General features: G+C 48.5%; 1 protein-coding gene and 1 long non-coding RNA gene across 7 annotated transcripts in view; one reads left to right on the top strand and one right to left on the bottom strand.

The window, feature by feature from the left end:
- The window catches only part of NRP2 (neuropilin 2), an 80290-nt gene that overhangs the window by 29079 nt on the left and 33997 nt on the right, over window positions 1–17214 (bottom strand). For all 6 annotated transcript variants that reach the window (XM_052674702.1, XM_052674704.1, XM_052674700.1 and 3 more), the window contains exons 7-12: window positions 16431–16586; window positions 8366–8510; window positions 7743–8092; window positions 6490–6634; window positions 2693–2809; window positions 38–190 (exon numbers count right to left, since the gene is read on the bottom strand). In XM_052674702.1, the coding sequence (XP_052530662.1) occupies window positions 38–190; window positions 2693–2809; window positions 6490–6634; window positions 7743–8092; window positions 8366–8510; window positions 16431–16586 (1066 nt within the window). The remainder of the gene's footprint in view (window positions 1–37; window positions 191–2692; window positions 2810–6489; window positions 6635–7742; window positions 8093–8365; window positions 8511–16430; window positions 16587–17214) is intronic.
- Window positions 867–2802, top strand: LOC128076715 (uncharacterized). The gene is made up of 3 exons (XR_008204630.1): window positions 867–1123; window positions 1902–1959; window positions 2710–2802. It is a non-coding gene; the product is annotated as an uncharacterized LOC128076715 (long non-coding RNA).

The raw sequence follows: 17214 nt of genomic DNA, 5'->3' as shown, positions 1-17214 counted from the left end.
CCTCTTCCCTACTTCACTGTGACATTAATCATCTTACCAGGCACAGTCTCGGGACTTGGTTCAGAGTTGCCCATCCAGGTGCTTGCAGACTGAAAAGACCACGTGTAGCCCATTGCCAAGTCATGTGACCAACCACACAGGTCTTCAGGGGGATCAAAGTTGCAGTTGAAGTTTGCAGGAAGATGGAAATCTTAAAAGCAAAACAGAAAGAAAACAAACTTGGATTAAAAACAAAATAATCCACTAAAATGGTTAGCAAGTCATAAATACTGAAGAAAGCATGAAATCTCACTCAGACTGATGCTTTTAACCTATCTCACATTTCGTCAGCTCCAGGGATCAGTCTTAAGTTCTGCATCATGAAAATGCCCACTCCACATCCCGCAGCTAATCCACCAAACTAAGCAAATATAAAAGCAAGCTCCGAACACTTCTAGACTCCAATCAGCACCTTTTCCTCATCCCCTAGACTGGTCAAATATTAAATGCCTTCTTAAATGTCAGGGAGGAGTACTTCCTGAGTGTCCCTGTGCTCCTCAGTTCCTGCTCTGGCTCCAAACGGAGACTCTCAAGTGCTCCAAAATCCCAGCTCCTGAGTGACAGATCTAGCCACTTGCACCAGACGGGAGCTGTCTGTCAACATGGCGAGCTGTCACTCATCGCTTCCTACCTTCTCATAGAAACGTTACCAGGGGAAATGTGGGGCCACTATGAGCTCAAGCTCTTGGATTCTGAGTGAAAGGAGACAGCCTCTATTTCTAGCTCTGCTATGGACTCACCACATGGTCTTTGGGTGTGCCCTTTAAGTTTTAAGCTGTGAAATAGGAGCAGAGCAAATTCCTCTGTGTCAAGAGCTTTAAAAGCTCTGGATAGCCTCCCTGCAGAAACAGGTCTGTGGGCAGGAGGGCACATGCCAAGGGCTGCATGTAGCAGCGAGGCAGCTGCTGGCTCCCTCAGTGGGAGAAGCAGCCATAAGGCACGGAGGCTTGCAGAGATGGCCTGAGATCATCCCAAGCACTCAGCGGACATGCACGTCAGAGACCAATTATAGGCTGGGTTTTTCCTGAGCAAAGAGGAAGTTCTAAATTACAGTGCCAGCAAACCGAGCGATATCCAGAAGGAGGTGAGTGACTCAAGCGATAGGCATCAGGGAACTTTGCTGCGAGGGGCACAGAGCTTTCTTTCACATTCTCATTTAGAAATAAAACAATGCAGATCATGGATCCTTTTATTCCAACCTAATCTCATACCCTGGAGAGCAGCATTGTTTCTGTTTGGCTGTCATAAATCTGATTGTCGAGAGAAACACACTCATTGTTTATGAAGTATGAGAATGAAAATTGTTGCTAAATCTGAGTGAAGCTGACATGGAGGCTGGTTCCTTGCTCCAAAGAATACTCCACTCCCTCTTGCACTGGACTTCACCCAGGAACCATCTTGCTGCATAGACTGTTACTGGCCTAAATTCCTCTCGGCAGCTTCCCAAGTGCCTCATTGGTAGCAGGGTTGCAAAGGCTCATCATCGAGGCAAAGAAATTAGAATCAGGCCCTTTGAGCTGCTTTTGTAACTTGCATTTCCAGAACTGAACTACAGCAGAATCCCAGTGGGGGGGATGAAAAAGACAATTAATCTTCTTTTTTTAATTTATATATTTAAAAATCCATTAATTTTTTTCTCTGGGACTTGAAGATGCAGTAACAGAAGTCCTAGGAACGATCTCAAAGGACAGCATTTTGTCATGAGATTTCTCATTGCGGTCTTTGTGTAAATGCCCAAGCCTCACTGCTGAGGCCCAGGCCCTGCTGCTATGCCCAGAGGTGTGCCTCTTCTGTACGCTGTGCCGTGCATCCAACCCTACAAGGCTCCGCCATGCCCTCCCTCTTCATCTGATCTTTTCCAGATTTAGATGCTCACCCTGCCCTTGAAAGGAGCAGAAGGGTAAGATGTCTGTTTTACAGGTAAGGATCTGAGGCAGAGAGGACTAGTCTCCCTGTTGCATCAGCTCTTTATAAGCAGAGTACATAGCCTAAAACGTTCAGCCTCTTCTACAATCAGATGAGGCAAGCAAGCACCACAGATACCAAACCATCCTCCATATATCTGACAGCCATCTAAGAAAGGGGGGGGCAAAATGCTGCTTGCAGCTTGTATTTCACCCCTCCTGCCTGCACAAGGAGCCCAGTCTGTCCTTCTAATTTTTAAGCATTTGATATTAAACAAGATGATCCTCACAAGACAGGTTGTCTTCAGCACACCTGCCTTCTCTGCATGTTGTGATTTACTCCCACGTTTGTGATCTCTGCAAAAGGAGCCCTTCATGACAGGCAGTCTGAATCTTTCCCTGAATCACCTTCTGAATTTATGACATGCAACCAGAAGGATCTGGTACAAAAGAGGGCCCTCAGTGAGCTGCTTCAGGTCATGTAAGGAAACTGGGAGAGCAGCTCTGTAAGTCTTATACCCTAGGGACTAAATTAGTTGCTATCTGTCTTGCTCTTGCATCCTTCCTTGATATAACTTATCAGATTTTGGGTAGTTTTTTTTTTTAAATCTCAATCTATTGCTAATAACATTACTGAAAGCTTTCCAGGAATCAGGCCCATATACAGGAGCAAATAGGAAGATAAGAATGCTTTCTTAGCTCTGAAACCATCTTTTACTGAGATAAAGATGTACTTTCCTGATACATACCTTCCTCTTCTCCACAGCTATCACCACACTCAGTTGCCTCTTCATCAGTTGGGTATGGGGTGGTGGTCTCTTCGCTCTTCAAAGTGGGCACCAGCGTCTCTGCAGTGGGCTTCACATCTGCAAAACAGGGAGTAGAGATGCTGTGTGCAATAGGTGGTACAAGAAGGCCAGGCAATGGGAAACAAAGCAAAAAGTCTTTTTCTCATGTTCTTGTAATGGCAGGAAGAGACAGGACAAGAGTACCACAAAACTTCCGTACGCTACAAATGTCAGTGTGGTTTGAACTTGGTGTGAACTGGCTGTTTCCATAGGGGGGTTCCTTTGATTTAGAGTCCCTGTTGGACAGTGCTCTCCTCCAGACATACATGCTACTTTCTTTCTTCATTTTTTAATCTACACGGGTGTTGGCAGTACTCTTGGCTGTAGTTACTGGATAACAGAGATCACAGGCAGAACATCTCTTCCTTTCATAAAGGCATATGACACACGAAAAACACACACGCAACATTCCCACCAGTTGTGCCAATTTATAAAACAAGTCACTCAAACCCACAAATGACGTAACCACAAGCGGACCCAGAGAATCCCCTGGTGTGCTCTGGCTCACTGCAGAAAGCATCTGGTTTCACACTCCAGGCTCCTGACTACGCTTTTAAAGTGTCTCTGTCCAATCTCCCTCTCTCCAACATGGCCCGTGTGAAACAACCTCAAAGCAGGTGTCAGGGGAAATTTAACCAAGAAAGAGAAGGATATTAAGATCAACAGTAAACGACATTAGATTCCAGCAGGCTCTCCTTTTACGGGTGCGCTAACTGGAGTACAGCAGCCTTTATTCTTTCCTCTTTCAAAAAGAGGCTGCTTTGCTCACTTGTGTGTGATTGTGTTGCTTTGTCGGCACCCTTCAGGATATCATTTAATAAAGCCAGAAGCAGGAGGAAATGGCTAAATACATTGAATATTTTCCATAGGCTCCTTTCTGCCCTTTTATTTTCCTGTTATTAAACATGCTGCACAGAGACTCAGGTTTTTTTTCCCTTTTTTTTCCCGGTGGTTGTCTTTCGTTCAAAGTAAAATACCAAATAACCTCAAAGTCTTTTAATTTGTAAGTTCAAATTTGTTACAACCCCATAAAACTCCAAACACAACCAAGAAGCAAATTGCAAGCAGCCAGGCACAGAAAAATGTCATAAAAAAGAAGGGGGGTGAGGGGGAGAAAGCAGCAGGTGAAGGCAACGTATCAAAAGCTGCATGTTATTTAGAGCCGGTACATTTTTTAGGTTGTTGTTCTTGTATATTGAGATTTATAGCTGAAATGTGACAATGTGGAAGGACCTTGAAAGCCAAGTCCCATACGGGATACAGATGCTGAGAGGATGTAAATCAGCAGTGTTGCATTGCCCCAGACAAGCCGCAGAAATATATCTTGAAAAATCAGTTACCATGGCAGAGCCGCAACAAGATGGTTACATGAGATAATGAAAATAGCAGGGAGGACAATGCGACGTGTGAAATGGAAAGTGAAAAACAGTGGTCTCTTGCTCGCTTTCTCTCTCCCTGGCCCAGCAAGTGTCTGTGCAACTGGTGGTAACGGATGATCAAAATGCAAAGTCACCGAGCAATTGAAACCAGATGTTCGGAACTTCAAAGGAGAGAAAACCAGCTGCAAGTGAACATTCATCAATCTCCACTCTTCAGAGGAAAAAAATTGGCAGGTCTTTGAAAGAAGCCTATTGCAGACTGCTTGCTTCACTGTGTTTGAGCTACTAGCCAACTAGTTTACAGGCCTGGTTGCTGCCAATTTACCTGGTTGATTCTGTAATTAAGATGCTCGTTGCTGATAAGAAATGAAAACAGCTGGGCAGGGCACACATTGGCTTTGGCCCTCATTTGAAAATATTCTTAATCAGCTTGCTTTAATCCATCTCTTAATCTTGTTTCCAAGCAAGTGCAATTGCCTGAGTCTTCACAGCCAGTTCTGTAACACGCCTGAATCCTCCCAGCAAAGGAGGGCTGTGTTGCCTGCATCAGGGACCGCATTTAGCATGCAGATAAAGCCATGGGCTATCTTTGCTCCCCAGGTTTCATTGTTGATCTAAACACTCTTTGTAACATGGTGAATCCACAAGATTACAAGCCCGGCTCTGATTACAAAGCGGAATGCTTGTAGATCAATAAAGCTAAAAAATATTTATGACTTGGCAGTTGTGTTTTAAACATTACAACGTGCAAATGATTAGACAGCCACACTGGGAAATGACCATAAAGCACCCTGCCTGGAAAAAACATCGGCTGTCGCTGCTGATACTGAAATTGAACACGGACACAGCCATAAAAGAAAATTTGGACTAAAAATAGGACTAGAAATGGAGAAAGTTGCATTTCTTTGGCTTTTTAATCTGAGGGAGTGCTCTGGAGGGGCTGACACGGACATGGTCAGAGTAGAGCATGGCATCAGGGTACTGGGGTGTGATGCGTGTGCCAGCAGTGGGCCAGAGATCTGGCAGCCAGAAAACGCCTGGGAGCTGCGGGAAGCAGTGGTGTGGGGGCTGCCCAACCACTTCTTTGCAGAGCCTCAGCTCCCACCGCTCGCACGGAAGCCTCTGTGCCTGTCATCCCAAAGATGTCATAAGGTTTAAATTAAGTTTTAATATTGAGGTTTAGATTGTCTACAATATATCTGCAGTCCAGGGAAAGATTTGCCGTAGATTTCAAAGGTGACAAATTATCATTGTTAATCTTGTGTATATGTGTTCTGTACTTGCTGCTAACGTTTGTAATGCATCACACAGAACTTCACAGGAGGAAAGGCTAGTAACCACTACACAAAAGGCTGGAAAAAAAAGCTCTGCGTCTTTTAAGCTTCTGAGAATGGGAATTCTTGTAAGAAAATGCTTTGTACAGATGTGTTTATAAAATGGAAATCATACCTCTTTATCGCTGACATCTGGACACCAGATTTAGATTTAAGCGGATTATTAAAATAATTAAAAAAAGAAAAAGAAAGGACCACTAGCCCCTGGCACTGAAAAGCGTCAGACACAATGAACTGTTGGGTGCATTTTTGGCTTTTGGGGATGAAACCAAGGAGCAATCAATCATGACTGAGCCTTAGAGGGGTCAGAGGCACAGCCTCTATTGATCCCAGTGAGTGTGTTAGACAGTTTTCACTTCTGCGTTAAAAATAATGGCATCTGCAAGATGTTTCACTTGTGAAAAACAGGTGGGCAAAAAAAGTGAACAAACTTCCCTGTTCTTAGGAATGTTGTAAAGCTAACTCCCCAGCCTTCTCTGCAGTAGGATTTCCACATGGGGTTTGATGAGAGGGATAGCTCTCTTTTCTTAGTAAAACCTTATTGGGGCAGCTCAAGATAGCTGTAGCAGTCCCAGCACTCCACTTTTGTGCCTCTGCTCCTCTTCCTACTTTTTTGTCTTATTCATTTGGGTTGAAAAGTGCATATATTGTCTAACTAACACTGGGAGTGCAAAAGCCTGCACAACATCCAGATAAAAGATTCAAAAGGAGTAGAGGAGAGGCAGGGGTAAATCCCACATGTGGCTCCTTGGGAAAGCTTGAATTGGCATTCAGGCATTGCACTACATCCCACTTCAAGGCCAGCCCCAGACCTAACTTGCTTTTAAGACGGAAGAAAAAAGATGGGCTCATGCCACTCCTGCACTCATGGCTCCCTGCCCCCACATGAGCCTGAGGTGGGTCAGCAGGGAGAGAAATAACCTTACTCTTGTCTTGCTGGCTCAGCCCCTTTCACAACCAGTGGGTGAAAGCAGAGGTGTCCTACCTGTCCAGTCACATCCCAGCACTTCCAGACGCATTCCTATTCCTGCTGGGGACCACCTTTCTGGGTGCACTCGGACGTACTGGGCAGGAACAGGGTCAAACCTCCGGATTTCAGGGATATCGTAATGGATGTTGCCTTCAAAGAGCTGCAGAGAGAGGATAAGTTCGTGACACATACATCCCACCTGCTCTCCACCAGCCTAGATATTTGGGTCTGGCAGGACACAGCCATGATTTGAAATAGTTTAGCTGTTCAACTGCAAGGCAGTGAATACTGCTGAGCAGCAACTGGGCTGCTCCTCCTCAATTTCAAGAGGACCAAATAGGCTGTTTCCAAGAAACTTGCATGATCTCCCTTGGCCTCTGCTTCATATCCAGGGACTAGATTCTGATCCAAACCTCACCAGGAAAGCGTGTGGAACATCCACTCACTTCATGTATAAACAAAATCAGATTTGTCCTTTGGCAAGTAAGAAAGCTACTGCATGTTCTAGGACAGTGCAAACACTCAGTTTTCTGTACAGTTGTAAGTACTGCCGTTTTTCAGCATGAGTGCATGAACTGAAGTCTGTGGAGAATAAACAATAAACACAGGGCTATAGATAGCATCAGGTCTTCTAAAACTCGTTTTTATGATCAGGAAAAATTAAAACATACCTAAACTTTCAGGAGCAGATGAGTTTGCATAAAAACAAAATTCTTGGCAGTAGCAGAGAATTCATTTATTCCTCAAGCCCCCTACCACCTCCACAATACTAAGCAGAAAGATTATGGCTAGCTCCAACAACATGGGAAAATTACATGAGATTTCAGGCTTATGCTGGTGTGGTATAGAGAACTTAATATAGCAGATTTCCCAAAGATTGTGATTTGTTCTCCCGTTCCAGAGCTGCAAGACTGAACAGTAACATCTCTCCCCTTAAAATATGCAAATAGTTTGTGTCAAACAAAATTTGACACATTATCTTGTTGGCTCTGACTTGCAGAAGCTGGAAAGAGCAGAAAATATTGTCCACATCCCCATGCCTGGTCTGTAATGAGAAGTGAAGCTACTATCTCTCAGACTAGGTGGAACCTGCATCCCCTAATATAGCTTAAAAGCAGAACCAGGGGATGCAACCTTTCATAGTGACAACTCAAATTCCCAAAATCACTGCAAACAAAACAAAAGCTAATTTTCAAAGACATCATCAGACAGACTGAAGATAGCCAAAAGCATATCACTTTTTTGCAGCTGCTCCAAGCAGTGCTTACCTTGGCCTGCATCGTTTTGGGGTCCTGGACGAATTCCCAGTCCTTTCCATTCATGCTGTAGGCTACCTTAAACTTCTTCACAAAGGAGCGGGACTCGGTGGTGGTCACGCTGTCCCCTCCGCGAGCCCCCTGGATAATGACACCTTTGACGTTCTTTGGGACGCCCAGGTCCACTTGCAGCCACTCCTCCCCAGGCTGGGCTTGGGGAATGCGTGGAAACCAGCCTGAACGGCTGCTCACCAAGCGGGCCATGCTGGGGGACCAGTCATAGCCTCTGATAGAAGAGGCTGAGATCTGCGAGTCAGGGATGAGGCCAGAAAGCATCCCCAGCAAGTTGGAGCAGGGTGAATCTGCAGGGAAAGAGAGGGTGTGAGCAGCCAGGAAGGAGGAAGAGGGCACTTGTGGTTTCCTCTGCAAGTTTAAGCTCTGGGCACTGAAGCCGCACTAAGTGCTTTCTCTTGCTTCCAGGGTCTGGGCCCTGGTTTCCCTAAGCACAGCTGAAGGGATAGGTGCCTCTGTGCCACCTGCAGTGCCACCACTGCTGCCCCAAACAGCTGTCACAGCCTGGGACAGAGTGCTGGAGGAACAGAGAGGAGGGCTGGTGGGAACAGGGAGATGCTCACCGGTGATGCGGCAGCCATACAGCTCCAGCCTCAGGGCAATGCCGTTGTGCCAGCTCTGGGGACGGATGCGCACAAAGCGTGTGAGCACTGGGCTGTGGATCTTGTTGAGAACCACCTCTGTGGCATCCTCATTGGCCTGAAACGTCTGCAATACAGAAAATACAAATATGTTCTCCTGTGGCAGAAAGAAATAACCAGGTCAGAAGTCAAAACAAACAACCTCAGCAGGGAAAAATGAGGAGAGGCTTTTCTGGGAAGGGCTGGCCTTTGGCCAGGGCAAGCCCCAGGGCAGACAGCAAGAGCTGAGCTGCTAGCAGGACTGGTGGTGGACTGAGGGACTCGCCCATCCTGACTGGACCTCACACAGAGCTCCACTGGGAAGCACCGTGGGGAAGCGCCGCACACAAGCAGCAGCAGGGAGGATGCAGCCCCTGCCCTGGGCACTGAGCTGCCATCTCAGGCAGCCCCTCTCCTGCTCCCCAGTGCATGCACAGCCCTTCACAGAGACAGCTTTAGGAGAGAGTTTATGATCCGACATGATACAAAAAAGCTGTTGTCTTACCAGATGGCCGTAATCAATAACTACCAGATGGATGCTAGATCCACCCCTCCCTCCCATAACTCTAACAGGCCGGGCAAGAACAAGGTAGCTGTGCTTCTGTTCCAGGCTATGGAGCCACGAGTGGAACAAAAGGGGGGAAAGAGAAGATACCCAATCTGAGGGCCATTTCCAACCCAGCACACAGTGCTAACGTTCCCAGACTGACGCTGCCCTCACTCCCCTTTACCTCATAGCACACGTGGGACAGGGACAGGGCTGTAGTATCGCCTGGCCTCAGCCAGGAGCAACCTGTGTGCACAGTGTTGGCTGGGCTCTTTCATAGCTTCTCACCCTGCATAAGACATTCTAAGCAAGGAGCTTTGCTAAGTTTATCTCAGAGCAAAGCAGGGGAGCGTAATCTTTGGCACTGAGCTCCATCAAACAATTCAAGTGCAGATTCCTGTGAGTCAGGACAGAACAAGGGCAAGGCTGTACACTGGTCTCCTGCCTCCAGTAAGAGTTAAGAAGCATTTTTAAGTGTCCTATTGCCCAGGGCCACAGGCTGCTCTCCTCCAAGGCTCTCGTGCCCTGTGGTGGGCAGGAGGTGTTTGCAGGGACGGCACTGGTGCTCGCAGCCCCACGGCAGCACAGGGTCCTGCCCAGGATGGGGGTATTCCTGCCAGGACTGGGTGTGCCCATGGAGGGCTTTGGTAGCGAGTCTGGATAGTAATTAGGATTTGGAGTTGATGTGAACTTCAGCAGAAATGCTAATCTGGAGATATACATCATGCTGTTATCATTCAGCGACACAGCATGGTTTATGTGCTTTTAATATCCTATTTTATTCCTTTTGACCCCCACTTCCCATCATTTCCCTTGCTCAGCAGACATCAAATACCCTTTTTTCCAGCAGTAGGGCTGTCAGAATAGTGTTTACTATGTACCGCTCCTCAGGCATATGTGCAGGTCTTGTTATACGTGTGAGGACACACAACACACGCACAGGCTGAAAGGACACATTTCCACAGCACAGCCTCCAGCTCCATGTTAGCACAGTGGCTGACACACAACACCTTGCCACTGAACCTAACACCGGAGGACAGGAAATGTTTATCTGAGCTTGGGCCACAATTTTAGCCCAGGAGGAGCACCTCAGGCCAGCCCGAAGGTCCCCATGTCCCAGGAACAGCTCCTGGTGGCTGTGGCAGTGGGGGGGAGCAGCTCCTGGCAGCCTCCCTTGCTTCCTACAGCCAGCAGTCGGAGGGCTCCGCAGCCAAAGGTTGCATATGGACCAGCACGCTCAGCAGTTGCTGATGAGGTTTGCTGCTCTTTTTGGTTTAACATATTTGCAGCTTTGTTCTTTTTTAGCTCAATTCACACATATGAGCATCAGGGGCCAGAATCCAAATTTACACCAATGTAATTTGTTGCTGATTTCTGCAAAGTCAAGCTTGACAGGAAGCAGAAGCGGGACCGAGCCCAGAAAACTTTATCACTACCACACACATTGCTGAAAGCATCTCTTATGTGACCTCAGTCCCAACCACCTGCTTCCAGGAGAGCACCCTCAGCTCTGCTTTAGATTTGGGGATCAGTGATTTCCTCCAACTGGATTGCATTCTTTAAGTGACATAAATCCGAACTGTGGCCATGATACCATGTGCACCAGAGCAGAAGTGCCACCCAACTCCCATCTCCAGTCCTAGCCATACCTTGTTTCTGAAAAGCTGATGGTAGCAAGTCACAGCTTTGTACCCAGTTCAGCACAGCGGAGAGAAGCCCAGTTCTTGGAGGACAGGTGCTCAGTACAGCTAGAGCACCTCATGCATGCCTGGCCTTACACCTCTTTCCCACTGGGGACACACCGCACACATGCAGCTCACTGCATCACTGACCAGAGCCTGGTCCCCAGCCTGTGGATGTGCTGTTCCCAGAGCTGAGAGAACTGTGGAGAGCCCCACTGACTTGAGCAGGCTCCTCATCCTGCCTCAAATTAGCACTCGCGGCATGGGAAGAACTAGCAGGAAAATGTGTGAAATTCGGAGCGCCAAGAAAGAAAAGATTTCTTCCCCCTTACCAAAATAGAATGTTGCTATTCTTCCCCTCCTAGCTGCTTTCCTTCCCACTCAGCACATAGCTGGAGCCAAGTCTTTGGATGGTGTAAATCAACATACTGCCATCGAAGGATAAGAAGTCACAGTAATTTACACCAGCAGAAAAAAAACCTGGCTGCAATCTAGGGAAATGGGCACGCACATTCAGCAGCGTGCACACGCAGGCGCACGCATTCGCTGACGGTGACAGAGCCAGAAGACGAATGGGAAAACCATTAACAAATTAAAAGCACCTTCCAAGAAGCAGTCAAGGGAACTCATTTTCACCGCTGCATCAGAAAGCCACCAGTCTCCTCCCCACATACTTTATGTTTACGTTTTAGTCCAGCCAGCAGGTCTACATGTAAAATTAAATTGATAATCAATGAGCAGCAACCTGCTTAATTAATTTGCTGCAGAAAGCAAGAGGCAGGAGAAGCTGCAAAGGCTGGAGGAGGGCTCTTACCATGTTTCTCACCATGCGCACACATCTCCCAGCAGAACTTAGGAGTTGTGTTCCTGATGCTCTACAACTGCCCCAGAGTGATGGGAGCATTTCTGAGCTGCATTAGTGCCAGTGGGCACAGGCACTGCCAGTGCCAGGGCTTGGAGTGAAGGACAAATGGGAGACAGATAAGCCCATGCAGGCAGAGGCAGCAGAGCAGGCAGCGGGAATGAGGTGCCCTCTCTTTGCTGTATTTACAGTGCTGCTTGGCCACTGTGAGATTTCTTGGGGAGTGAAAGAAAAAGGGGGGAGGCAGACAAGAAGGCCAAGGATGGCAGCAGCCCTGCCTTCATCTGTTTGTATATGTCTTCTTGGACCCACTAGATTTACGGCAGGATTATGTTACTCCCGTGGAGACAGAGTCTTGGAAAAGAGCATGCTAACAGGATTAGGCCTTCAGGATTTAGACAGAGAAGCATGAAGGAGAAAAGTAGGGGAGATTATTTTTTTGTCAGATAGGGAAGGCACAAAATGGGGTATGTTTGATGGTGGGAGGATTCTGGCTCAAGAGGAAGGTGGATAGTCCGGGATTTATTAAATCCAGGAACAAGGAGTTAGAAGAAAAATGATACTTGGCAACACTGAACGAAGCACAGCCGCCTGGGCCAGGCGCAGCATGCAGGGCTTGCCAGCATGGTGCCTGTGAGTGGCTGCACTCAAATCTGAAAGCCACCAGGGATGGGAGGAGTGGTACTCTGCTAGCCTGCAAAGGAGATAGCAGGCCCAAGAACACAAAGCTGCAGCCTGGTTGGGAAAGCCAGGGCCGTAATTCTCCCCTGGTACTGCACCAAGGGTGAATGCAAAGGGCTGCTTTTCCCAAAGCCTGGTGGCTTTGTACTGCTGTGAAAGCAGCAGAAGCAGGCTGGGACCTGAGGATGCTTCTGGGCAAACTCTCTGCACCACGATGCCTCTGCGCAGAAGCACGTGTGGCTTTCTGGCTGATCACGGGAGCTTTACTTGAGATTTCCACAAAAAAGAAGCCAGGGCCTGAAAGCTTTTCTCTTCCTCCTCAGGTGAATAAACACAGAAGACCTCATTATGAACTAAAAGGGCGAAGGACTGCGCCTAAGGGAAAGCATGAGGGTCTCCAAAGATTTATCCTCACTATCCTCTACCAGCACCGAACACCTCTAATGTCCCTGGCTCCACACGCCGCTGAGGTACTGCTGAAGCTGTACGCAGTGATTTAACCTTCCTTCCTGCCTCATCTGAAATACCACCCAGGAAGGTTCACTGATAACAAGCATAAAGCTGTCAAAACAAGTAGGAAATTGAAAACGCACATCAGCTGGATCTTTCTGCCACTCCTCATCTATTGACTTAGAGTCTCAAAGCAAATGCTTCAGTTGCCTTCTTCCCATTCACACCTAGGGAAATGGAGGCAGTGATAGCACCTATCTCGGCCCCCCACTACACGATCCTTGAGAGCTGAAATCTGCAATTACAAATGTGGGGAAGCTCAGACCACACGGAGACTGGAACCTGAAACCCTGCAATGAAGGAAGTGGATCAGAATGGATGAGCATGTTGTTTTCCAATAAAATCCTCACCACTGCATCTGCCTGAAGAAAATGGTCAAAAACAAAAGGGCAAATCCTGCCAGGTACTCTTTTCCTTTCTTGGGTTAAAGAAGGAGTTGTTTTTTAAAGATATTTGCAAATGGCCAGATAAGATCTTGGCACAAGCTGCAGGGCCAGTGCCTGGAAGATAACCTCAGGGGCCACTGACCGCTGGGTGACACTGAGAGGGACCCGTGCTGACACCACTGCTTGCACACAGAAACAGCAGCCCTGGCCCTGCAGGCTTGGGCACATTTACAGGGTGCCTGGTTCCCCCTTCGTGTCTGTGCCCAGACACCCAGAGAGAGGTGACAAGCAGGAGCACTGCGGGTAGTGGCACAAAGAGAACCAGGTTTTCAGGCTAAGCAGCTCACTGCAGGATGCACAAAGGAGAAAAAAGCCAGTGCAGCTTTTCTGGAGTCATGGCTGTTTAGACTTGTCCCATGGGGATGCTCTGGAGGGGAGTAAGGGGAAAGTGTGACAGCAGTATGTGGTGGCTGCTTTCCTGCCCATCTCCTCTCCGTTGACACTCAGGGGACCTATAAGAAGGCAGCTCTACACCTTTGGTCCCATATCCTGGAAGGACAGAGCATCATCCCCTGGACAGGAGGATAACTGCAGTGTGCTGGGCTCAGCTCTGAGGGACAGTGGGGAAGCCTGGCCTGAATACAGGGTGCCAGGAAGACTTGCTGCTCCCCTCCCGCTGGCTGCAGCTTCACCGCCTCCCAGCACTCAGCGCTCTGCAAGGAAACAGCCCAGCCAGCCCCTCTGCTCAGATTGCATATTAATCTCGTTTTCCGCCGCTTCATCCTGCCTCTCCAGTTTCCCTTGCCACGACTGCCAGCGGCTGTGAACTCAAAGGTGAGCCATCATGTTCCACAGGGACACAGCCCATCCTTGCTCTCCTCCCAGACCTGCCAGGAGGGGAAGTGGGAACGAATGGGAGGAGGTCAGAGCTCTCTGTCCTCTGCAGAGAGAATCCTCCTCCTCCTTCCACCGCTCTTGTGCTTGCCGGCTTTCTCCTGCTTTAGCTCCCTGATAAAGATGTAAATGTCAGCTGACCTGCCCACAGTACAGCAATGCATTGTTTTTGGCCCACACATGGAACAGAAGTTCAGAGCAGTGTTTGATATACCCCATATGTATGTGCGTGCATCTGCATATACATATATATACTTATCTATACACGTGTATATATATATCTATCTATCTGTGTGTGTGTATGCATGCACAGAGAGGAACAGAGTCCCCGTCTGTCTGCCCCTCCCCTCCTTGCTCCTCATGGCACCAAATCAAGCTGCGGCAGACTTGACAAATCTCTTTGGCATGGCTCACTCCACCGTTGCAGCCCGCAGTGAGCAGAGCACTGTACTGACGCAGAGGCTGAGAGCTTCCCTAGCACAGGAACAGCTGAGATTAGCATGGACCAAAGCCCCCCAGCCAGGCTGTGAGTGAGGAGCTGCCCCTGGCCTGCCATAGCTCAGCTGCCAGGGTCGCTCTTGAGGACAGAGGGAGGGAGAGCACGATGTTCTGATGCAAGGGGTAGGCGAGCCACTGAAAGCAATTACTTGTCTTCCAGCCTGGGGAGGTGCCTGCTAAATTGAGGCCAGAATGTGGGAAAGTGGTGAGACTGGAATAAAGGAGTAAAAAAGGAAAGGTTTAACTTTTTCTCTTTCTCTTTCTTTTTTTTAACGAAGAGAGAAAGTAGGGCAGAAAAGAGCTGATAGGGCTTGAAGTCCAAGTGTCAGTAGGGTGGTAATGCACATGGCGATGGGGATGCTCTGGGCTGGCACCAGCCAGGCTGATGTAGGCAAGCCCAGTGGGGCCCTGCTCCACCCTGGCTAAGGACGAGGGGTCTGGGATGGCAAGGATGGGAAATCAGCCTGCAGAGATAGTCCCAGCAAGACCTCAGACTCCCCAGTGGCCTGCCCAGAGCAGGGAGATAAGCCCCTGGCTCATAGAAAGCACTGCTGCACCAAGTGGCCCTGGGGAAAGCAGGCTGTGCAGCACAGCGAGAGCTCTGCCATCAGCTGCAGCCCAGGGCCTGCAGGGCAGCTGGTGTTCCATGACCATGACAGACAGGCAGTCTGAGCTGGGAGCTCAGAAGGGGCTGTGCTGCCCTGTGTCCCCATCTCGGTACCTCTAAAATAGCAGGAACACCAGCTCCCTGGCACATGAGAAGCTGAAAGGCTCCAAATATTGCAGGTATGAGGCCTTGCTAGGAGTCTCTCACGGTGCGGACTTGCTGTGGGATGAAGAGCAAATTTGAACCGCTTGTGAGGAAGGGAAAATCACATGGCCCGGAAGGGAAGGAAATGTCTGAAGGAATCCTGGACAAGGCGGGCTACTGCAGTTCATGCCAACAGCGCCTGTGCCAGTAAAGGGAGGGGACAGCTAATTTAACAGAAATGCTGAGGAAGCAGAAACTGCTAGGACGTGCATGTGGGGGGAGGCAGGCAGGCCCCATTTCAATCAGATCACGGCACGGCAGTGGGGAGGACCTGAGCATTGGCAGCAGCACCAGTGGGGTCTGAAGAAAAGCAGGGAGAGCTTTTCCAAGATGCCCTTAACCAGAGGACAACCAGATGACCAAGGCAAGTGACAGAGCAGAAGCAGCCAGCACCACAGCTACCCTAAGCCTGGCTGGCACTCCCCATACAAAACCAGATTGTCATTTCCTGCTTTGCCTGTCTCAGAATCACCTTGCCGTGCAGCACCATGCGCAGGCCCTCAAAGGGCCAGGAACCCGTATTTATACCCTACCTTGCTCCCATCTGCATGTGCCTCCCACGAACACGGTGAGAGCGTGCAGCAGCTCCTGGGGTTTGATGCACCACTGCCAACCGCGCCTGCTAGCACAGATCCCACAGCTCTGGCAGCCTGAATCGCTCCTCATTATTTATTGTTCATTTTGTTCTCTGGGATGGTGCGATCCCCTCTAAGGATTTGCGCCCTTTCATTTCCAAGCCTCAATAACTCCTGAACTACAGTTTCATGTGGTTTTGTGATTGTTAACCCAGCATGCAGACGGGGCTATAGCCATAAAAGCTCAATGAATCTTGTATGGCAAAACACAGGCTGTTAAAGCATTTTCTCCTTCATTTGCAGTCGAAGAACATACTCTCACCACTACGAAAGATGCAACAGCAGCCAGGTTTTCCAAGGAATCATGTTTCCTCATTGCTGTGCAGCGGAGAGAGGACTATTTCTGCTCTGCTCAAGGCATCATCAGTCTTTTAGCCCTCATCAGAAAAAGGGTCGCTCACAGATTAAACACTGTAGGTCTGTAAAATCACTCTGTTCTCTTCCCTCCCATTGGCTGCAAGACCCACCAGGGCACACATAAAAGAGACAAAAAAGCCTTTACCTTATGGTTTTTACCATGTCGGTACATCATCCAGTCCTCCCCGTTGGTGCTGACCTCCAGCTTGTAAGTACGGACATAGTACCCGTTCTGGGTTTCTCTGGAGATGGCACCCTGTGTAGCAATGGCTGTGAGCACAGTCAGGAAGTGGAGGTCCACCTTTACAAGGGAAAAAGGGACAAGAGACAGAGTGGTGAGCAGCTAAGAGCCCAGGCTGGCTAGTTAGTTCCTCACTTACTTTCCCAAACATTAAAACGTGCAAATTCAGTCTGTCTCCCTCTACATGGGGAAACACATGGGAATGTAAGAACTCATCTCCACAGGCGTAACTCCCCCAGGCTGAGTTCAGCAGGATGCCTGCAGCAGAACAATGGGACAAGAGTAACTGGTCTTGATGTGCCCATCACAAAGCCACCTTCCTGCCTTAGACCAAGCAATAGGATCTGCACAGAAACTGGAGGCTCAGGTCCATTAAACAGAACAAGGACTGACTTCTTCCATGTAAAATAAAAGCAGGGTGTCCAATTAGCAAGTGGTAGAGTTTCTGGTTTTCCTTTTTATTCTTTTTTTCACAGTGTGGGTTGAGAAAGGTCAGCAGAGCTGGCTTGGTAGCACAGCCATGAATGAAGAATGAGATGTCTGCTGGAGGCAATGACATTCACCATCTTCCATTCCTAGTGCCCTTTAGCAAGCAACGTCTCATGGCAATGTGACACAGCCAGAAACCCTGTGTGTGGACAGAAACTGCAGATCTAACTAGGTCCTAGGGAAGGCCTTGGCTCTGACA

The sequence above is a fragment of the Tympanuchus pallidicinctus genome, unplaced genomic scaffold (genome assembly GCF_026119805.1).
Source record: "Tympanuchus pallidicinctus isolate F22 unplaced genomic scaffold, pur_lepc_1.0 scaffold15, whole genome shotgun sequence".
NCBI classification, from domain to species: domain Eukaryota; kingdom Metazoa; phylum Chordata; class Aves; order Galliformes; family Phasianidae; genus Tympanuchus; species Tympanuchus pallidicinctus.
The sequence above is the reverse complement of the archived record's forward strand: the minus strand, read 5'-3'. Positions and strand labels throughout refer to the sequence as shown.